We start from the raw sequence: 22,161 nt of genomic DNA, 5'->3' as shown, positions 1-22,161 counted from the left end.
GAATCACTTAGCACTTCGATATTTACACCACAATTCAAACTCTGTGGCTAAGGAAGTGCAGAAAGGAAAAGAGATCATGCTTTTTTAGAAAAACGGGTAAAATCTCCGGTATTGTGTGAGAGAAAAGATTAAACGTCATAATGAATACATAATCATACATGATGGAGAAATCAATAAATGCTCTAGTGGTAATAAAATGTACTTATGTGGTTTTTTTCCTACTTCCCTTTAATTTCTCCTCCTTTTTCCAGCAACACACACAAGACAATACATTAATTTGATCCATCCCTCTTGCGGGACTGACACACAAAACTTTTTGCATTCTTTATTTTACAATGTAGGTATCGTAGTAAGCGACATCACGCACAAAGCTAAATTTTTTTATCCTTTTGATTTGTTTTTAAATACTGCTTGTGGCAGCATGGTTGGACTAGTGTTTCTTTGGTTGATCCCTTGTTTATGCGACTATTTATTTTTCGGTACTCTAATGAGATACTGCTTACTCTGAACGTCTGTATTTCTCGAATTACTGGTTGTACCGACATAACCTTTACGACACCAAACTGTTTCCCAACGTTATTTTGGCCCTTCCACTGTGCGCCTTTTAAATGAGTGGCAGTGCTCCGGAGCGTCTATATTTCACTAAATGTGCCAATGCTGTACGGAATACTGAAGTAACTAACCAATGCAAGAAACGCACATCAACAGAATCTTCGTACATCACAGCACGCTGCGCTGTACTGCACTGCTACTCGGAGAACTGATTGTTGGTGTGCCCGTACAGCACGTAAGGCGTTTTCCGGAAAAGGCTACCTAATCCACCCGCAATGCTGCTCGCTTTTCAGTTTACAGACAGATTCCAGCTGTAGCTTGCAAGTTATGAGATATACACGTTTTTGCATAAGCTTCATCTGTCGAACTGCCACTCTCCTATACCGCAAGGTGGTCGGGTGGTCGTTCGGGAGCCGCCGCCGCCGCCGCCGCCGCCACCGCCACCACCACCACCACCACCACCACCACCACCACCGTCGTTCCCTTTCCTATTGCGGTTTCTGTCCAGCTACGGGTCAAGTTACAAGGGGCATTCAAAAAGAGACGAGCCGGAGGCTGTAGAATGAAAACCGATTTAAGAGATCGTAATTTCATTAAAAGTGTGGTCCCTGTAAGCGCTGAGGCTCAAAACTTGCCGCTAGAGTGACACAGGCACATCCGCCCAGAGCGAGGACGTGTACGGGTCGACTGCCCACTGAGCTCAGTAGTGCTGAAAGCAGAAATAGAGGCTTAGGAAGAGGTGCAAATGGGTCTAGAGCGTTTCCTGACAACGGAAGGAGTGCGGGGAAGACAAATCATCGGGAAGTTTACGGAGAGCACTCCACGTCAATAATAATTCAGACACTCAATTTGACCCGTGGAGCAACGGTTGACATTTTAGCTCGCCTTTCTCCCACCTGCTGGACAATGGCATCGGTAGTGCCGAGTGAGGTTCCAGATCTTGTGTCACAGGCCAACGACAGCCGTCTTTCCATGTATCGCTCGTGGCACGCCAGACCTTTGCAACGGACACTAGTCCCCCGCACTCCTTCCACAGTCCGCAAACGCACTGCGCCCCTTTGCTCTCCTTCTGAAGCCTCCATTTCACCGTTTTCAGCACGACTTACTGCAGTGAATGTTCGACGCGTGCACGTGTTCGCTCTGTCGTCACATGGATGTGCGCCCGTATCTCTCTAACGGTGGGTTTGGGGCCTCAGCGCTCTTCTTGCGACCACACCATCTTCCGTAGGCAGCGGTATTATAATCCCTTCAGCGTTTTTCATTTTACAGCTACCGGCTCCTTTCTTTCTGAATGCTCCTTACACACTGTGTGCACTCTAGTATGAAGTTCTACGCGGCACAGTCACATTAATGTGGCCACCGCCTATGTTCGACGTCAACGTGCAGTAACATCTCACAGACGGCAGCACTAGAGTGTCCAGGGGAAAGTAGAAACCAGTGCAGTCTGTGCCGTAACGGGGAAACGGAGCGATGTATATGACGTCCAAAAGGGCATGATCGTTGGGTTTCGGGCCACGCGTGGAAGCACCTTCGAAATGGCTAAGTTTCAAAACTGCTCTCGTGCTGCCGAAGTTAAGGCAGTCCGTGCATGGCAAAATAGCGCTATCCAAAACCGACACCGAGGCAAGTGTGGTACACCAAGGGTCATAGAAGACAGGAGTGAACGACGGATACGGAGTATTCAGGCGAAGACGTAGCCCTGTTGACCCACTGACCGCCCAGATGAACCAAGGGGCTCCCAACAATGTCTTCAGCAAACACTGATGAGTACGGGTCTGAGCAGCAGGCGCCTGGTTCATGTAGGCGTGATGACTGTTGTTCGCCAGCGACGAAGGCTGGAATTTGCACGCTAGTCTCGAAGCGGACGTCCACTGAGTGGCGACAGGTGGCCTTTCCAGATTAATCACATTTGATGCTTAATCCGAGGCAACGGCCTTCCTGCAGTGGATACACCGGACTCCGTCAGATCACCGAAGTTAAGCGCTCTCGGGCGTGGCCGGCACTTGGATGGGTGACCATCCGCGCCGCCATGTGCTGTATTTTTTCGGGGTGCACTCAGCCTCGTGATGCCAACTGAGGAGCTACTCGACCGAATAGTAGCGGCTCCGGTCAAAAAAAAAACATCATAACGACCGGGAGAGCGGTGTGCTGACCATACGCCACTCTATCCGCATCCTCATTGAGGATGACACGGCGGTCGGACGGTCCCGATGGGCCACTTGTGGCCTGAAGACGCAGTGCTATGCTTCATTCGACAAATGGCCGTTGGCGCGTACGACCTTGCAACAATCGTCGGAAGGAGGGAGTGTTATGGTCTGGGGAATGTCTTCCTGACATTCCCTGGGTGATCTCGTCATTCTGGAACGCACACTGCATAAACACAAGTATGAATATATCCTTGCGGATAATGTCCACCTCTCCATGAAGTTTATTTCTTCTTCGGTACGATGGCATCTACCAGCAACACAATGCAACGTGTTACGCAACTAGCAGTGCACGTGTGTGGTTCGGAGAACACAAGGATGAGTTAACCGTGTTGCCCTGACCACCAAACTTCCCGCCATCAAATCCAATCGACAATCTGTGAGACCACCTCGGTCGGTCTGCTCGCGCCGTGGATCCTCAATTGAGAAACCTTGCGCAGATGGTCATGACACTGGAGTCGGCACCGCTCCACGTCCCTGTCAGTACCTTCCAGCACCTCACTGACACTTCCCGCACGTCAAAAGGTGTTTATTCAGGCATTTGACAGGTTGACACTGTAATGCGATCGTTACAAGAACTGTCTACTACATAAACTGTTGTCTTTTTGCATTTATGTTCGTGCCTTTGAATTACACATACACTACTGGCCATTAGAACTGCTACACCACGGAGATGACGTGCTACAGACGCAAAATTTAACCGACAGGTAGAAGATGCTGTGATATGCAAATGATTAGCTTTTCAGAGCATTCACACAAGGTTGGCACCGGTGGCGACACCTACAATGTGTTGACATGAAGAAAGTTTCCAACCGATTGCTCAGACACAAACAGCAGTTGACCGGCGCTGCCTGGTGAAACATTTGTTGTGATGCCTCGTGTAAGGAGGAGAAATGCGTACCATCACGTTTCCGACTTCGATAAAGGTCGGTTTGTAGCCTATCGCGATTGCGGTTTATCGTATCGCGACATTGCTGCTCGCGTCGGTAGAGATCCAATGACTGTTAGCAGAATATGGAATCGGTGGGTTCAGGAGGGTAATACGGAACGCCGTGCTGGATCCCAACGGCCTCGTATCACTAGCAGTCGAGATGACAGGCATCTTATCCGCATGGCTGTAACGGATCGTGCAGCCACGTCTCAGTGCCTGAGTCAACAGCCAGCAACCATCTGCACGAACAGTTCGACGACGTTTGCAGCAGCATGGACTATCAGCTCGGAGACCATGGCTCCGGTTACTCCTGACGCTCGATCACAGACAGGAGCGCCTGCGATGGTGTACTCAACGACGAACCTGGGTGCATGAATGGCAAAACGTCATTTTTTCGGATGAATCCAGCTTCTGTTTACAGCGTCATGATGGTCGCATCCGTGTTTGGTGACATCGCGGTGAACGCACATTGGAAGCGTGTATTCGTCATCGCCATACTGGCGTATCAGCCGGCGTGATGGTATGGGGTGCCATTGGCTACACGTCTCGGTAACGTCTTGTTCGCATTAACGGCACTTTGAACAGTGGACGTTACATTTCAGATGTGTTACGACCCGTGGCTCTACCCTTCATTCGAACTCTGCGAAACCCTACATTTCAGCAGGATAATGCGCGACCGCGTGTTGCAGGTCCTGTACGGGCCTTTCTGCATACAGAAAATGTTTGACTGCTGCCCTGGCCAGCACGTTCTCCAAATCTCTCTCCAATTGAAAACGTGTGGTCAATGGTGGCCGAGCAACTGGTTCGTCACAATACGCCAGTCACTACTCTTGATGAACTGTGATATCGTGTTGAAGCTGCATGGGCAGCTGTACCTGTACACGCCATCTAAGCTCTGTTTGACTCAATGCCCAGGCGTATCAAGGTCGTTATTACGGCCAGAGGTGGTTGTTGTGGGTACTGATTTCTCATGATCTATGCACCCAAATTGCGTGAAAATGTAATCACATGTCAGTTCTAGTATAATATATTTGTCCAATGAATGCCCCTTTATCATCTGCATTTCTTCTTGGTGTAGCAATTTTAATGGACAGTAGAGTATATACAAAGAGGTTGGCGGAAGAAAGTGATAATTCTCGGTTTCATAAGGATTAGTCTGACAACGTAACGTATCATGCATTCGAATGCACCACTAGCAGGTAACAGCTAACTGCGCATGTATCGCTGGAAAGAACCGTCTGTAACAAACGGATTTGTATCAAGTTATTGTATCATTAAATTTAACTGTGCATATAGAACGTAATAATTCAAAATACGCTCTTGTGGGGTAGTGCTGTCTTCCGTCGACCTCTGCATATGTAACATGAAGTCAACGCTGACCTCTTCATTTTAACTTTTCGCAACATTTTACGGTTCCCTAACACAGGTTCGCTTCTTCGACAGGTACCGCCGTTGAGTCCGCTTTGCAGAGGGTGAATCGTGTGCAAAACTAAACAACACACGCATCACATCAGCACGTGTCGCTTGTGGGGAGGTCGATGGATGGGCGGCGAACAGGTGTGTGGCTAATGGGTGGCCTTTAAGCCGCGCTGAATATTTCAGGGCCTCGGACCCGCTGCGGTAATGAAGAGCCAGCTTAGCGGCGCCAGCAGCTTATGCGGCTGCTCATCAATAGAGCAGCACCTCTCGCGCCCCGGCCCGTCTATAAAACATCAGCCTCTGCTGACCAGCCGACACGCCGTGGTGGACAGTCGCTCACTCGTAACGCTTGATCCGACGGAAAAACTCGCTAGCGTAAACCCGGCTACACAACCGTATGCTGGACAGTCATGCATTACTGAGCGTTTAGTGCAAGCACGCACAAATCCCTCTCGTCTCCATACAGTCCAAGCATTAGTTTGTGCTTCGAATATGATGCTCTCTGACGATGACTATTTGCTATCGCTTTTGATCCAGTCTTCAGTTCCAGTGATCAAGAGTTCACATATATTTACACTGTGAGCAATTCTCCGGGGCTCTTCATCTCAAGAGTACTGATTGACAGAATGAAAAACGTATTATGACAGTAAGTTATTCTGTCAGGCACTGAAAATAGATATAATCAGTTTATGATCAAGGCAGAAACACTTTGAAATAACGATCACTTGCGCCACCTTCAATTAGAAAGCGAAATACAATAATGAGGGGAGTTCTTAACAAGACAGGAAATCTGCAATTTCTCGCATGCCGAAGACTTCAAGTACGCATCAACACTTATCTGTAATGAGCTGTGGTCATTATCTCTTCCTGCCTCCGCCTCCCTCCCCCCCTCCCCCCTCCCATCACTCCCAGATTAATACCTATTTTTTTTTTGTTTCTTTTTGTCTCCTGCGATTGATTCTGGGAGAATTCATCTTTTGAAGAACGATACGTAAAATTTTTAGTGAGAGACCAAGGTTTCACTACAATAAGGAGGTTTAAATGGATGTGTGTTGCACGCACACAAACACGCGTGCGTGCGTGTGTCAAACGCACTAGCGCGCGTGCCCCTGGCTAAAATGTTCATGAATTTGTCATCAATATCAAGACGCAATACAATCACCATCTTAATTTCCAAGCTGCACATAGTCAAAATGTAATGCTTCTCTAACTTTTGTGTCTGATGACAAGCCTATAGTGGCTCGAAAACTGGTTAACGGTACAATAAATCGCATCAAATTCAAGAAGAGAATGGTAGCATACCTATATCAATCGCCAATTTAAATCACAGTTGCAGTTTGTCATCCACAATGGGTGTAATATACTGCTTCCCTTCCACGCTCATATCAAAATCCGAATAGCGTCGAAATCGCTGTTTCCATGACTACAATTTGTGATTGCTGGACTGTTCATTTGCTACAAGGACGCAACAATTCAAAGAAAATAGCTTCATTTTCCGGGGTAAAAGAGGAATATAGCTCTGGAGTTTGAGATCCATACCACGTCAGACTGCAGAGTAAATATCACGTGTACAAAGGGCAGTGAGAGTTGTCACACACTTCTTTGAGACAGGTTAACACAAATTTCCCATGTTCTAAGGAAGACAAACTTTATCTCGCAGAAACCAACGTCAAAAATTGTAACATCATTTTTCTACCAATCGGTCCCTTAGACAATATATTTGATTGAGCTAATAAAAACAAAGCGCACAGAGCTATACAATCAATGATTCCACAACTCCGACCGTCAACGGCAAGGGGGGTAATGATGTGTGCAGTGCAATAAACTTACCCTCTTGAGCACGCTTTACAGGATTTCGCTGAGAACTGATGTAGAGGGCAAAGAAAATCTTCTTACAAGCTGTGAACAAATGCCAAACACAGATATTTTTAAAGGAATTTGAGAGGTGAATCTGAAATTGATATGTAGCAAACGTGTTAACCCGGCACAAACCTGGAAAAAGCGAAGGCCTCCACAAGAAAATCAAGACAACTTCAAAGACAGGTGTAAAATAAAGAGCCGAAGACGCTATATTACAGAACTTCTGGGTACGCAAACTGTGCACGATCACCTAACATAGTGTTGTCCACACTTTCTCTTCATCGCGTGGGCTGAGAAGTGACGGCAAAGCACGTTAGACCTGAAGAGGTAGCACTTCCAACCTTCAATCTCTCTCTCTGTCGCCACGGGCAGCAGCTACCGTTACTTAACGGATTTCCTTCCGACTGCCAATAACAGCAGGTACTGCCGGTGCTTGCTACTATAACAAAGGAGCTGTACAGCCGCCCGAGAGAAGACACTTCTTTTTAGCAGTTTACATGGCTTTAGCTAACGTTAGTAATACAGCCAGCATTAATTACAGTGGAACAAGGTTTATGTGGTTGTAATGACTTTCAGTGTCTGAAGGAAGGCAGGAAGATTAGGGTTTAGCGTGCTGTCAACGACAAAGTCGTTAGAAAGTGAGTATATGCCCAACGGGGTAAGGATATGGAAGAAAACAGGTCATGTCCTTTTCATGAGTAGCATCCCAGCAGCTGTTTTATTAGATTTGGTAGAAAAAACCACATCAGGATAGCAGGACAGTATTTTTAATCTTCTTCCTCCCGAAGCTAGATTAGTGTGTTACCACTGCGCCACCTTTCCCCGTACTGAATTCGGAGAATGGTTTGATGAAGACAGTGGCAAGTCATTTCAGTTGCAACCAACATCTACTAGATCTGAAGTATCCGGAGACTCCAATGCAACGCAGAACTGACCACTAGATGCCACGCGAGGCGGAGAGACCTGTATAAAAGTAGATGTGAAGTACTGTGTTGTCGGAAGAGAAGCAATAACAGCAGAATGGATGTCAGGAGATGACACTGACTTCAAAATGTGGACTAAGTACCTGAGCAACAAACCCATCGCGGACATTTCGACCCTCCTAAAGCTGGCGAAGGAACAACCACCGCTAAACAAAGAACAGACCTTATATATTGATGAATAGGGAATATTAAACATTGCGGCGGGTGGTGGTAAAAAAGTTCATGTAACCGGTGGAATTAATCACTCTAGAGTTATAAATTGCTAGGAGCACTACGGCTGGCACAAAGTCTGTGCGTAGGGAGTTAAAAAGAATGCGGTACAATGTTCGAGCAGCTCCTCATAAGCCACAGATTTCTGTTGCCAATGTTAAGCGGCGCTTGAGGTGGTGTATAGAGGGAAAGCACTGGACAGTGAGCGAATGGAAACGATTGATTTGGAGCGATGAGTCACGCTCTACCCTGTAGCAATACGATGGAAGGGTTAGGGTTTGGCAAATGCCAAAAGAACGTTACCTTCCAACATGTGTGGTGCAGCAGTGAAGTGCAAATAAGGAGGCTTTGCAATACGGGAGTGTTTTTCATGGTTAGGTTGTGGTCCTCTTACGGCCATTAAGCAAACGCTAAATGCTGAAGGAAGTGAACATTTTTTTTACAGCATTGTATAGGAATCGAGATTGATAATGTCCACGATACGGCAATTTCATTAGTACGTAAGTGGTTCGGAAACGAAGTATAGACCCTTGGATGATGAGTCTTTAAGAAACAGTGGGTGAATATACCATTAGGCAGTAGATACTAAATGGAGAATTATGCAGAGACGTTGAAGTAACATTTGGTATGATCCAGAAGAGTGTAATAGAGGCGTTGCTTTTTTGAGGATGACTTGCTATTTTGAGGATCACCAGCCTTCGGACTGTTTTGATGTCGACGCCATGAATTCCTCTCGTGCCAACATCGTCATCTTAGAGACGCACTTGCACCCAAAGTCCTCATTATTTTTTGGATACACCCCCACCTCAGTCTTCCTGTCCAGATTCTACTCTTTACCGTTCCCTCGGCTAACATGGAATTTACTTCTTGCTGCCTTACCACATATCCTATCATCTTGTCCCTTCTTCGTACTGATGTTTTCCGCGTGCTTCTCTCTCCGCTGATTTCGCGAAGAAACCGCTTTCTTATCAGTCCATCTAATTTTCAATGTTCTTCTATAGCACCACATCTCAAACGCTTCATTTCTCTTCTTTTCCGCTTTCTTCAAAGTCCATCATTGACTTCCGTTCAATGTTGTGCTACATACATATAGTCTCAGTCATTATTGTACGTGTTGTACGTAAACGAATAAGAGGATAGTTTCAGTTACAATCTGAGGCCTTTTGCAAATGATGCAGTTATCTGTGAGGCAATTCTATACGGTATTTTTTTTTCCAGCGACGAGGACGTCTACGCACTGGTTGTCGAATCGTTCCGTGACAAAGGAACAGATTTCTATCGTCGAGGAATTGAACGCTTGTTATTTACAGAGTGTTACTGATTAGGTTGACCAACAGTATCATGTACCAGTGTCAACTTTTAAATGTTTGCAGCTTTCAATAAAAGTTACTTGATCAGTAACAATAATGCCTAACTTCGTTTCTGAAGTAATGTTACAACATGTTGTGACGCAGCCATCGCCCAGACATACTTAGGTGCTTACTGAGAATTAGTGGACAGTCGAGACTGGTATAGCCACTACACAGTTTTGTGAGCATTGACAAATTAACTTTCTAGTGAAAATCAATGTGCTCACTGAACGTCTCCGGCCATTACATGGGAAATATATAACAGAAATGATGAAAAATCTTAAACGGCGGACACCTGAAGAATCCGTACATCATGCGACAATCGTGATTCAGGCCAGAAACTATAAATTATTTTCAGTATCCAACGCAGATAAAATTAAGCAAATCATGGCTTGCACAAAGACTTACAAGCCTTGATTCTCCCTACGCTTTCCATCCGCGAATGGTAAAGAAAGAAACAGTAACGTACGGCGCAATAAAAAGTATTCTCTGTCACGTACTTTTCACTCATCCGCAGGGCTAATTGCTGTAAGTCAAACATTAGGTTATTTTGCTAGCTTGTGGGCAAGGACGTCTGCTACAATACTGCCTTTCTAGGGATACAGCAAGCGCAAAGTGGCGGCAATTCTCCCCACAAGGGCCCTTGAAGTTCGTTTCCTCCATGCCTGTCTGGCAGTATCTTGTGAAGGCAGATTTACAAAGCACACAGAGGCTGGCTGCCGCGGTCGCGCCCGCGCTGAGAGCAATCCCAGTGTCTACGCAGCAGTGCCGGCCACACACACACACACACACACACACACACACCTAGACAAAACACACACACCTAGACAAAACACTGGGAAAGGCGCCGCCGCTTACCTAGGTGGTCCATGGACTCCTTGCCCACCTCCGCGTACATAGCACAACGCCCTGAAACCACGCACAACACATTTCAGTGCCTCTGCCATCATTTCTCTCTACAAAGGGTACGCTACGATACATGCGAGGGTCAAATCTCTGGGGACAGCAAACACATGCAGTCTAACCGTCACGACGCTACTACAAGGCGTCAAAAATCTACTACACATGATAATAGTGAAACGACAAATGCATGCACAAACCATTCATTTACACTGCTACAGTGAAGCTAAAGGCATGTATTTGAGTGCTTCGAGACTTCCTATAACCAAACAGGTGGCCGGAAGGAAACTTTTGTATAGCTGATATTAAAACTAAATAAAGAAAGTAAATTTTCAGATAAATTATTTCCTACGCATTCTTCAGGACACCAGTGTGTCATGCTTGAATTACCATGGTAGGCTTAAATCACAAGACGTGAAAACTTGTGGAAAAAAAACCACACTGTCTGTTCCTTTTGGTTAGCACTGTTAAATACGAGGAGACTGTAACATCGTGACAGACAATCGCATCTGCCAGTGAAAGGCAGAGTTTCCGGCATCGAGACCCGGTCTGCCAGAAAGTTTCAAAAGAAACACACACTCCGCTTGCAGAGCGAAAATTCATTCTGTAATATGACATCGAATGTGTAAACCAGAAATTTAATGTAAAAATTAATGTTGAAAATGTACTAACACGCTGACACAGAAGGAAAAACAATATACAAGTACATATGAGGAGGCAGTCAAATGAAAACCGAACACCCGCCACATTCGGACCACGAAAGAGGAATGGACCGTCTTGTCCCCTAGTGACTTACATGTCTTAACCCGCGTGGTGATTATCTTTTAATGGAACCATTTCATGGTCCCGCTTTCATCTGACTGCCCCTTATACCTCGTGATTTCCGACGCTTATAACTAAATAACTGTTCACTTACAACAGCGCGTGCATTAACTGCATCATTGAATTTTATTTTTGAAAATTATCAGGTTCGATACCGCATTGTTTCTTCTGGACGTAAATTTCACGTATTACGATGACGGGCATGGGCGAGAAATTTGATTACAAAGAAAAAGCGCATGTCTTTACAAGAAATGCGTGTTCAATGAGAGTAAAACGACACCTTTAAAATTTAGCAAACATTGCTTGGTTTACAACAAGTAAAGGAACTGAATGACTCCACGTGAATATTTTACTACTACTTTACCCGGTAACTATTATGCGATTAAATCAAAGGTAGATTTCATGTGGTATTTTCTCTTTTTACACTGACAACTGTCAGATTGTCAGATCTAGAGGACACACACACACACACACACACACACACACACACACACACACACACACACAGAGAGAGAGAGAGAGAGAGAGAGAGAGAGAGAGAGAGAGAGAGAGAGAGGGGGGGGGGTGTTGTTATTTATAGCATCTTCGTAGTGTACGCTGAGCACGTAATATTAAGCAATTTTGCCTCCTCCTTGGTCAAAATAGATAAATAGCGACGACGCGATAACAGGAGAGAGGAGTTTATTGTTCCAGTATTTCAGTTCATAGGATTTAAATCAACAGTATGTGGGCTGCATTGGGAGCAGAGGCACATGATCACCAGGTTGCCAGCACGTACAGAATCACGACACAGTGTAAACCGATGAAGGGATTCTGTGTAAGATACTACTGACCACGCGGGCAACGATCCAAGGAGCGGACGAGAAATGTAATCCGGCGATGTAATGAATAGCGAACTAACGAATACAACGTTACACCGTTAACGATCTGCTTCAGTGGCATCAGTGTTGTGACTGGAGAAGTATTGATGAGAAAAGCATCATCCGTCAACTATTGGATTGCCATTAGAAGCCGGCTCTTTCCTTCTTTCTTCGAACAGTTATGTGGTTGCGCCACGATGCTCGCTAACCGTTCACACAGAGCTGCTACTTCTCAAGTTACAGCGGCCGACTACAATTTACTCTTCATCGCGTCGCTAGAACTTGCATTTGACGGCAGGTCTATTCATCATCGGAGAGGCAATGTACCAGACTGTCTACATAACTGTAGCTAAGCTTTGTTTACACAATAGCAGCTTAGCTGCGAACTGTTTTTGTGTGGAATATTACGCACGGGTTTAATACTTCTATAGGGATGAGATACTTATTTTCGAGGACAAATGGTAACGCAATCATCGCCACAATATCCAACTACCCTAGAATAATTAACTACAGGAAGTCGACAGCATGCGGCAACAGAATCGCGTCAAGCAAAACAAAAGTAACTGCTACGCTTCAAAGAGGGTTTTCCTTCTTTACGCGCACTACCTATACGTTGAACTCATTTACACAATTCTGCTTGAGCCAAAGCAAATAGCATACATAACTCATGGACATTATCTAACGGGACATCGTTTAGAATACCATATTCAGAATGACCCCCTACCTTTCAGCCAAGTCGCTTTGAGCTTTACAACGGACGCAGTTCGCTGACGGAAATTTTTGAGGACTTTGGCTGAATCTGTTAACACAGCTTCCTCCAAATAGTATTCTGATGTGTGGTTTTGATACAGACACGACGGGTTGCTGAAGTAAGCACGTAGATCTGAAGATGATCCAGGGAGATCGAAACTAGTCTTACTGTAAAAAAAAAAGTGTGCAACCGGAACTTAAAATAAATGATGTATTAAAATTGTTTTAAACAAAAGTTTCTTCTTTTCAATCCATCGTTCCTGAGCTAATTTTATTTTCTTAATAGCACATTAACATCGGTGCGTGCTATTAAGGACAGAAAATGCAGCCACTGACTGTGGTGAAACTTCCCCGAAACATGCATGGATGTAAAGGAGAAAACTGTGGCACAGTGTTCGTTTGTGAATTGTTTTACGATCTTTGAACTAAAATGACACATTTTGATTTACCTGTGTGTCTTGCAGTTTCAGTTCTTAAATTGCTGTGTGTTGTGTATTTACTAGGCACTGTACCCCGATTTTAGTAACTGTGTAGTGTAGAGTTGTGCCGTCTCTAGTATGGACAGGGACTATGATTGATGTATTCGGATGGGAGCTGAATTGGTGACCCTTATACAGCTTGAAGGATCACTGTGTGTGTGTGTGTGTGTGTGTGTGTGTGTGTGTGTGTGTGTGTGTGTGTGTGTGTAAGGGGGGCGGGAGGGAAAGGCGAACTTCGAAAATCCAAGATACGTCCAAGCACGTCCTTCGTTCCCCTGATCAGTCCATCATTGCCTGCATAGAGGTTGACCCCTCCCATATAGTCAAGTGGTACGTTGTTTCAGGTATGGCACGCATTTAAAGACCTTCTAGAAAGCCGCTCGAAATACCTGCAGTCACGTCTGACAAATAGGTTTCAGGAGCTATCTGTGGCTAATAAAGTTCCTGAGCCAGATACAGTCGCTTGTCCTGTTATCGGCAGAAGCCTCTCGACCAGCAAGCTCCGGACATTTACAGAGTCGGATCACTGGTAATTGGGAGCTCCAATATTAGACGCGTAACGCGGGCCCCTTAGGGAGTCGAGTGTGCACTTTGTGCGATAACGGGGAGAGTCATCCCAGGTGTGAAACGGGTTTTTCTGGATGCCATGAAGAGCACAGGGTGCTGGCCAACTGCACGTGGCGGCTAACGTCGGTACTAGTGACACGTTTACTTTCTGAAGTGCTTCTCTCTTGTTTCCGGCGGTTATCGGAAGCGGTAAAGACTATACCAGTCTTGCATCGTCGACAGGACCGATTGCGGATCTCTAAACAGAGCTGAATGAAGGATCTTAATCAGATGCTCAGGCGGTTCTGCAACTGTGTAGGCTGCAGTGTAGAGGGTCTTGAGGAAACACAAAAAGCGCTTCAGTCTCAAAGAGTGCAGGGTAAAGGAGAGCAGATCTAGTAACAACCGGTACTAGAGCTCCAAGAGCTAACAGAAAGCACAGAAGTTCAAGTAGTTTGTAGGGACCGAAAGCTGGCTAAGGCCGGAGATAAGTTCATCCGAGGTTTTTATGAACACATAGCGGTATTCAGAAATGACAGATTAAACACAGTTGGCGGAGGAGTATTTGATGCTATTAGAAGTACGTTAGTTTACACTGTAGTGAAATTAAAGTAGATAATTCCTGACCATTAGAAAAGGCACAAGTTATACATGACAACCGGAACATATTATTAGTTCCATTTGCTGACCCACAACTGAACTACAAACCCATATCAATCGCATCGATTTGCAGTGGAGCAAATACTGTGTTCTAACATTATGAACTACCTCGAAGAATACTGTCTATTAACACAGTAGGCATGCGTTCAGAGAATATCGTTCTTGTGAAACACAAGTAGCTCTTTATTCACACGAAGTAATGAGTGCTATCAACAGGGGATCTCAAGTCGATTCCACATTTCTGCATCTCCAGAAGGCTTTTGAGTTTGTTCCTCAAAAGCGACTTCCAATCACAATGCATGCCTACGACGTATCGTCTCAGGTCTGCGACTGGATCAGTCATTTCCTGTTAGAAAGGCCACAGTTTGTAGAAATTAACGTAAAGTCATCGAGTAGAACAGAAGTGATTACTGGCGTTCCCTGACCGTCCCTAGTTTATACAAACGTTTACGAGAGTGTGTCTGAGTAGCTCTCTGATTGTTTGCAGGCAATGCTGTCATTTGTAAGGTCGTCAAAAAAAGGGTAAAAACAATTGTGAAATGATTTAGATAAGATATCCGCATGGTGGAGTAGGCGGCAAATGACTCTAAATAATGGAAAGTGCGAAACCATCTACAAGAGTAAGGAACCCGTTAAATTTAGGTTGCACGCTAAATTACAAAAAAATCTGAATGGTGAAAGGTCAATTAAATACCTAGGGATTACTTTACGAACGAGTTAAACTGGAACGATCACATAGATAGTGTTGTGGGGAAGGCGTACCCAACACTGCACTTTACTGGCAGAATATTTAGAAGATGCGACAGGTATACTAGAGAGAGTGCCTGCACTACACTTGTCTGCCCTCTTGTACGGTATGGTGTACTTTCCCTTACGTTAGGTTAGGTTCCCAGTGATAAGACAGAGAAGTAAGAGCTCGCACTGTAAGATTCAAGTACTCGTTTAACCCATGTGCTATTCGAGAGCGTTAAGGCGAAGTATTAGTCAAAGTTGTTCTGTGAAACCTCTGCCACGCACTTAGGTGTGATCTGCAGAATAATCATGTGGATGTACACAATTTCGTCATTTATGTGCTCACTGCTAGTTTTGGCGGCGAAGCCACATTTTCAAGCTCCTTATGTTCGCAGGAGCCAGCTTGAAGATAGGGCTACGTCCCATATACAAGTGATGACCGGATAATCAAATAACGTATTGTGGAACAGTTACTTCCGAACGACAACACTGGTTCCCGACCGATCACCAAAGATAAGCAACATTGGGCCTGACTAATACTTGGAAGGGAAAAAATCGGGTGCAGTTGGCTTTCAGAATACAGAAGTCGCCGAAGTGGCGTCCAACTGAAAGACATGCACCAGGCCTTGGTGTCACACGACTTAAAGGTAGACATCGACATTAACTGCTTCTGTATCTCCAACTCACAACTGCTTCTTGTTACAAATTTTTTTGTTATTGTTCCAACGCTGATCAAAAGCAATACCTGAGTAATAAGCCGGTTCTCAGGTAGTTGCTAAGAGCAACAATCTGGCAGTGTAACTACCCATGAGCTCAGCACAAGATCAAATGAAGGGTTCCCGACATTAGTTCGGAACGGGGAAAAAAACTGGAACACCGCAAATCTCGACAGGAAACGAAAATAGATGATTACAGTTGCCATGTCTGTAACGCGGAATCCGAGCTTTCGTTACAAAGACTAGTCTGCAGGAGTCCCACAATTGAGGGCAGAGCTATTTAGCAATCTGCATAATCCTTGAATTCGTAAATGCCCTCTCCCGAAGAATAATGGGCAACAAACAACTAATTCTTGACGTGGGCATCGTTCCAGAAATGGCCGACGAACACGCGAAACGCATTTGCATTAAATGTTAAGAAAAAGGGGCGAAGGGGGGGGGGAGTGGGGGGGAGAAGCAGAATGGCTGTCCCTACCCGGGGCGATGCGCTCCCGGAGCAGAAGCCGCGGGCTATCACGGAAGCCACTGCTGCGGAAACGGCAGCACGTCTCCAGGTCTCTTGTGTGAGCGTATGCCGCCGGACACCAGCTAATAACCAAAGCCTGTTGTTCCTGTCAACGGGAACGTATTTCAAATTGACCTGTCGCTCTCTTCATTAATAATTCCGAGTCATTTTGGCTCCTCTACATCTGCACGTAAGCCTGCGGAGGGTACGTGGTGTACGATTCCCTTTCCTCTCTCCCCTACTCGCGAATGGTACGCGGAAACAAATACTGTCGATACTCCTCCGCATGTGCCCGAATTTCTCTAACATTAGTGTAGTGAAATATTGACGAGGAATGGCGACTTTAATGAAGAATTCTGCAAAGGTTCTTTGTCTGCAATAGTAAATATTGTTACACGTCCAAAACTACTTACGAGGGCTGTTCAATAAAGAAAGATCATAATTTTTTACGGTCATAATTTGTCGCGTTAAAATTTAATCTTATGATATTCTGTTAGCTTAATGTGCTACAAATACGTGGTAGTAGTTCATTGTTGGGACTCCTGGTTACCGCCTGTGAGGGGGTAGGCAAGGTCAGACATGTTCAGTATCGCCTACCGCTGCAATGGAGGTAACACGCGAGGAATAACATGCCGCTTTGAAATTCTGCTTTCGTCTCAACGAATCCTCAGCTGAGGCCTATTCAGTGTTACAGGAGGCCTATGGAGAGTCTGTTGTTCCCTACAGCACAGCTCGAAGGTGGTTTAAAATGATTAAAGAGGGGAGACAATCAATTTCAAAGGGAGGTGGACCCGGTACTCCAGTTACTGCTCTTACGGAAGAATTGTACACTGTAATTGTATAGTTTATATTTTATTTATTGGGTATTTCTATTTTATATATTGTATATATGCATCAGGGGGATACTTCTCTCTCTCTCTCTCTCTCTCTCTCTCTCTCTCTCTCTCTCTCTATCTCTCTCTCTCTCTCTCGTGAAATGCCCAGAATACTGGGTTCTCTTCACGGATTAACTCACGCAGCTTACCGCGTTGTCTGCTTTCACGGTAGATAACTGCGTTTCTTCTGAAGACATCTCTGTGTTGCGACATTTATGGGGGAGACGTCACTATTAGTCTCGTCAGGAATGATGAGAAAATATGGATGAATCTACCGGATATTCGTCGTACAGCCTGACCTGATAGCTGCGACTCCCTTGTTCTAGACGTTCTCAGGCCGTACAGTCCAGAATCAGTACGCCAATCAGGCATATATATCGGCAACCATGCCACCGATGCATCAAGTTGAAGGTACCCGTTTGGTGGGACACCGTGTCCTGCTACGTGGCGAATTCCATAACCGCACGCCGCTCATCCCCGCGCAACAGGAACCTTCGATCTTTACAGCTCTTTTTTACGGGATCGAAGGTGTGATAATCGTATGCAGAGAGATCAGCAATTTAGGGCGGGAACGTCTCCCACTTGAGTTGGCTTAACTTGTGCGTTACGACATTTGCGATACGGGGATGTGCGTTCTCATCAAACAGCTGCACCCCATGTCGCAGTTTTCCCCGACATTTCACCTTAGTTGCTCACACACATTCTTCATTCTCCGATGGATGTTTAATGTGTGTGTCCTTCGGCAGCGAAGTAAATGATGACAGCACACGTTGGTCGTGTTTGGATGCACTTGGTAGTAACGTCGACATAATTCACATTTCCGTTTTACAGCACGCCCTTCTAAAAGAGACAAATACGCACTAGTCCCTTGCTTACATGTCGGTGCTTATATACACGCATCGGAGTCGCCCTACTTCGCATATATGCTGCAGCAACGCCCTCAAAAGGAAAGTCTTTGATTGTCCCTTATAGATAGCTAAAACCCACACAGCTGCATCTACTTTTACTGTTTTTGTAGATATATATCGGAAAAATGGTTTGATGCAGCTTCCCATGCCAGTTTACCCTATGCAAGTCTTCACATGTCTACATAACAAGTACACAATACATTTATTTGAACCTGCTTACAGTATTCAAACCTATAGATGTCTCAATAATATTTACTCCTTCCAACATCAAATTATTTCCTGTTGCACCGTAAAGCTTTTTCTCCCAAATTCGATTCAGTACCTCTTTATTAATTATCTGATGAAAACAAATGAAATTAATTAATTATATTATATAGAATAGACATAGGGAATGTTAACAGCACGGAAGAAGGAAATCGGGAGGGCAATGGACGTGGCGTGCGCTGTTGCCAAACGGGAGGCGAGAGAAACCGCGATTCCATAAAACAGCTGTGACGGTCTGTTGTAATTTCTAGATCCAGGAAATGCGTCCGTAGTGTCCAAAAGATCGAAGACAATAAATGTCATCTAAAGAGGACATTCAGCATGAGCTGTTCAAAAGACAATCGCATAATTTACTCATTCATTTTATAAGGGTGCTCATTCGATAAATTGATATATCTGATACTAAAATTTTGAAGCTTAAGTTATTTCTACGGAGGTATTTAACGTCTAGATAACGTTTATTTTAAACAGGAGGAAGGCTTGGGCTCTACGTCCACCTGACGGCAAATGGATAACCTTCAATAGGCGTCAGCAACGTCACCAACGATGCTCGGAAGAACTCTTGAGATCGGCCTAGCAGTGGAAAATTTTATTCTGAGCTTCTTTAATGGCTAAAAAAATCTGCAAAACCACAGAACAAAACTTTTGCGCAATAAATATGGTTTTTCCACTAACGAAGGACAAGATATTTACTATCGTGCCTCCAAAAGGTGATGTTTCGTAAAAGCAGCGTGAACTATGTAGAATTCACATTTTGAGCTCCAACCATATGTTAAACGGATCGATACACTAAACAACAATTTTGTGTATATTACTTCAACCTGTATTAAGTTATGATTGGTAGGGAATGTTATTTATCTACTGAAAACGGAAATAGCACAAAATCTGAGTAAGTAGGTATCGAACGCGATACATCTGGCCGAAAAATATTACGCCAAGTAACGTAGATAAAATAATAGAGGCTACAAAACATAGTATTCAGAAGAGTAAACAACATTGGCCAATCAGGAATCGTGTGGATGGTTGACGTCACATATTGAAAGGGGGCGCGCTAGGTAGACGCTTGGACGGAAATTAACCTCACAGTGCTGTTCATTACTACGAATGGTCCACAAATTCAGTAAAGAAAGCATTATACAGGGTGTTGGGAAATTCCCGTCACAAACTTCCAAAACTTATAGAGGGGAGTGGGTCCATAATATTTTGAGTACGAACATATATCCGGAATTGTACCGTTTCCGTTCCACGATGGTTTCGACTTAGATGTTTAACTCGTCTACTTCTGTCTGAAGAATTGTATTAGGCGTGAGCAGTATAATGATTAGGTAACATTCCGAAAGAAAACTTAACGAAACATGTATCACTTAAGCACATTTGTTTGGATTAACGCTTAAACATTACCTGTTTACATTATTCCAAAGCAAAAAGCATCTGTACGTACAATACAGCGACTCGATGCGGCGACCCCACCGTTGTTACAGACATTGTACCTATGAAGCATGTTCTGGTACAGACTCTCCATTCTACCAGCTGTCCCTTCAATTTCTAGTGCAGAACTCGCCACAGCACATCTTCCTCTTTTTACAAACAACCCACAAGAAGCAATCCACAGGAGTCGAATCTGGCGGCCCAGTATATTTTGCAGGAAGTATGCAGGACCGATTAGCTTGAGTGGAATGAGGTATGAGAAATAAGAATTGAAACCATCATAGAACGAAAACGAAACGTTTCCGGACGTGGGTTTCCATTCAAAATATTATGTACTTACTACCCTTTACAAGTTCATAACGGGAACTATTAAAACAACGAAATGCGTTACGGTGTAAAGATACTCACAGCTGAACAACCGAAATTGTTTCCGTCGTACGCTAAACTCAAGTTTCAAACGACGCACAGAAATCACACACCACGCCACCCCGTCCAAGCTCTTTACCATGCTTTGGTGTGTGTGTGTGTGTGTGTGTGTGTGTGTGTGTGTGTGTGTTTCTGCAGCCTCCGTTAATTTATCGGTCGGCAACCTTTATAGCTAATTACAGTGATTTCTTCTGAACATCGGCTCTTGAAAGAGACATTTTCTCATCGACCAGCTTCTCTCTTTCCACCACATAACAGCGTCAGCAGGCAAACCAGCCGTCGAGGAAACTTCAGACCTCTGTGGGAAGTGGCACCCGGCGTGCAAAGAGTGACATGTTTTCCTGTTGAACGTTCAGAAACGATGCCGCTCGTTCATACGGAACGTACGCGGTGACACGATCGCATGTGATCGCAGCGAGTTCCAGTGGCACTTGACGTGCGAATTACACACATTTTGAAATAGACGACTTAAACCCGGGGTTTTTCTCTCACGGGACACCTTTGAGTATCCTGGTACTCTGATGGAAGACCTTGTTTATCTTGGAGGTTAATAAAATTTCAAAAAAATGAGAAAAACTTGTTTCATTCAATGATTACTTCCATTTCAAATCGTAACTAATGCCACAGAAATCATAATAAAATTTTAAAAAAGCCCAAAGTTTGGGAAGCTCTGACTTAAAAACTGACTTTTCACTTTGTCTGGGACACGAGATAGAATCCACGCGTGACAATCTACAATTTTAATGTTGTAGAGGCATTGTGTTTCTTATTCGCATCCATCGACACATATAGACCATGAAGCATCCTGGCAGCACGTTGCTCTCTCTGCACTGAAACGATATGCGATCTGCGTTGTTTACTTTCTACTGCGAGTTCAGAATATACGTAACGTGCTTGATATTGCTCTGCACGTTCAAAGAGACTCTGCAACGTACGTTTTAGAGGCTAGTTACGTAAAACAATGACGTTTGAATTCGGCCCGTGCGAAGAACGCTTTAGGGCGACACTTGCTCCTCGTGACACGGTCTTAACGCTCGGTCGGCCAGGGAACGGGACTGACCTGCGGGGACGCGCGGCACGCGCCAGCCTGCGCCCGCGCCGACGACGTCACGGTTGCAGCGGGTAATTTTACGGGGCTGCGGCGCCGCCCGGCCGCGGTAACTGCAGCCACGCGGCCGCACTGAGTCAACACGCCAGGTAAGCCGTGACGTCACCGCCGCGCCACGTTGCCGCGTCGGCGGGGCGCCTGAATGGCGGCAGCAGCGGAGGCGCGCCTGGCAAAAATGCGATCGCTGCTCCACCCGGCCCCGTCCGCCACCTGTTGCCCGGCGGCTGTGGCGGCTGGCCGTTCGCAGTCTCCGCGTTCCGAACGGAGACCACCGAACAGAACTTGCCGTCTGCGGCCTAGTTTCCACGTTCTGGCTAATTCGAACTTCAAACAGTGTTGACTGAAAGACACGCTCGAAAATTCTACAGCAGTATCGGAGACAAAATACAGGGAGCAAGGAAAGGTACGTACAAAATGTGCAGAAACCGGACTGCAGTTCTAAGGCCCGATTGTATAAACGTTGCTGACTGGAGGTCAATTCTGACGTTAGTTCAGAAACTGAACTCTCTTCAGATCTCTGCTCTACTGTATACGCATTCGGGAGGACGACGGTTCAATCCCATCTCCGGCCATCCTGATTTACGTTTTCCGTGATTTCCCTAAAATCGCTTCAGGCAAATGCCGGGATGGTTCCTTTGAAAGGGCACGGCCGATTTCCTTCCCCATCCTTCCCT

The 22,161-nt window shown here is 45.2% G+C and overlaps 1 protein-coding gene across 10 annotated transcripts in view; it reads right to left on the bottom strand.

Annotated features, from left to right (window-relative positions):
• Positions 1-22,161, bottom strand: part of LOC126199361 (transcriptional enhancer factor TEF-1) — an 835,913-nt gene that overhangs the window by 225,602 nt on the left and 588,150 nt on the right. For 7 of the 10 annotated variants that reach the window (XM_049936232.1, XM_049936230.1, XM_049936227.1 and 4 more), the window contains exon 2: positions 10,367-10,417. The exons of 2 other annotated variants lie outside the window; for them this stretch is intronic. In XM_049936232.1, coding sequence (XP_049792189.1) covers positions 10,367-10,406 — 40 coding nt within the window. In that variant the 5' untranslated portion in view covers positions 10,407-10,417. Of the gene's footprint in view, positions 1-10,366; positions 10,418-21,439; positions 21,525-22,161 lie in introns of those variants that run through there. One more of the 10 variants, XM_049936235.1, reaches the window with a different exon arrangement.

Source organism: Schistocerca nitens, chromosome 8 (genome assembly GCF_023898315.1).
Source record: "Schistocerca nitens isolate TAMUIC-IGC-003100 chromosome 8, iqSchNite1.1, whole genome shotgun sequence".
NCBI classification, from domain to species: domain Eukaryota; kingdom Metazoa; phylum Arthropoda; class Insecta; order Orthoptera; family Acrididae; genus Schistocerca; species Schistocerca nitens.
Note: the sequence above shows the minus strand (reverse complement) of the source record. Positions and strands in the feature narration are given on the sequence as shown.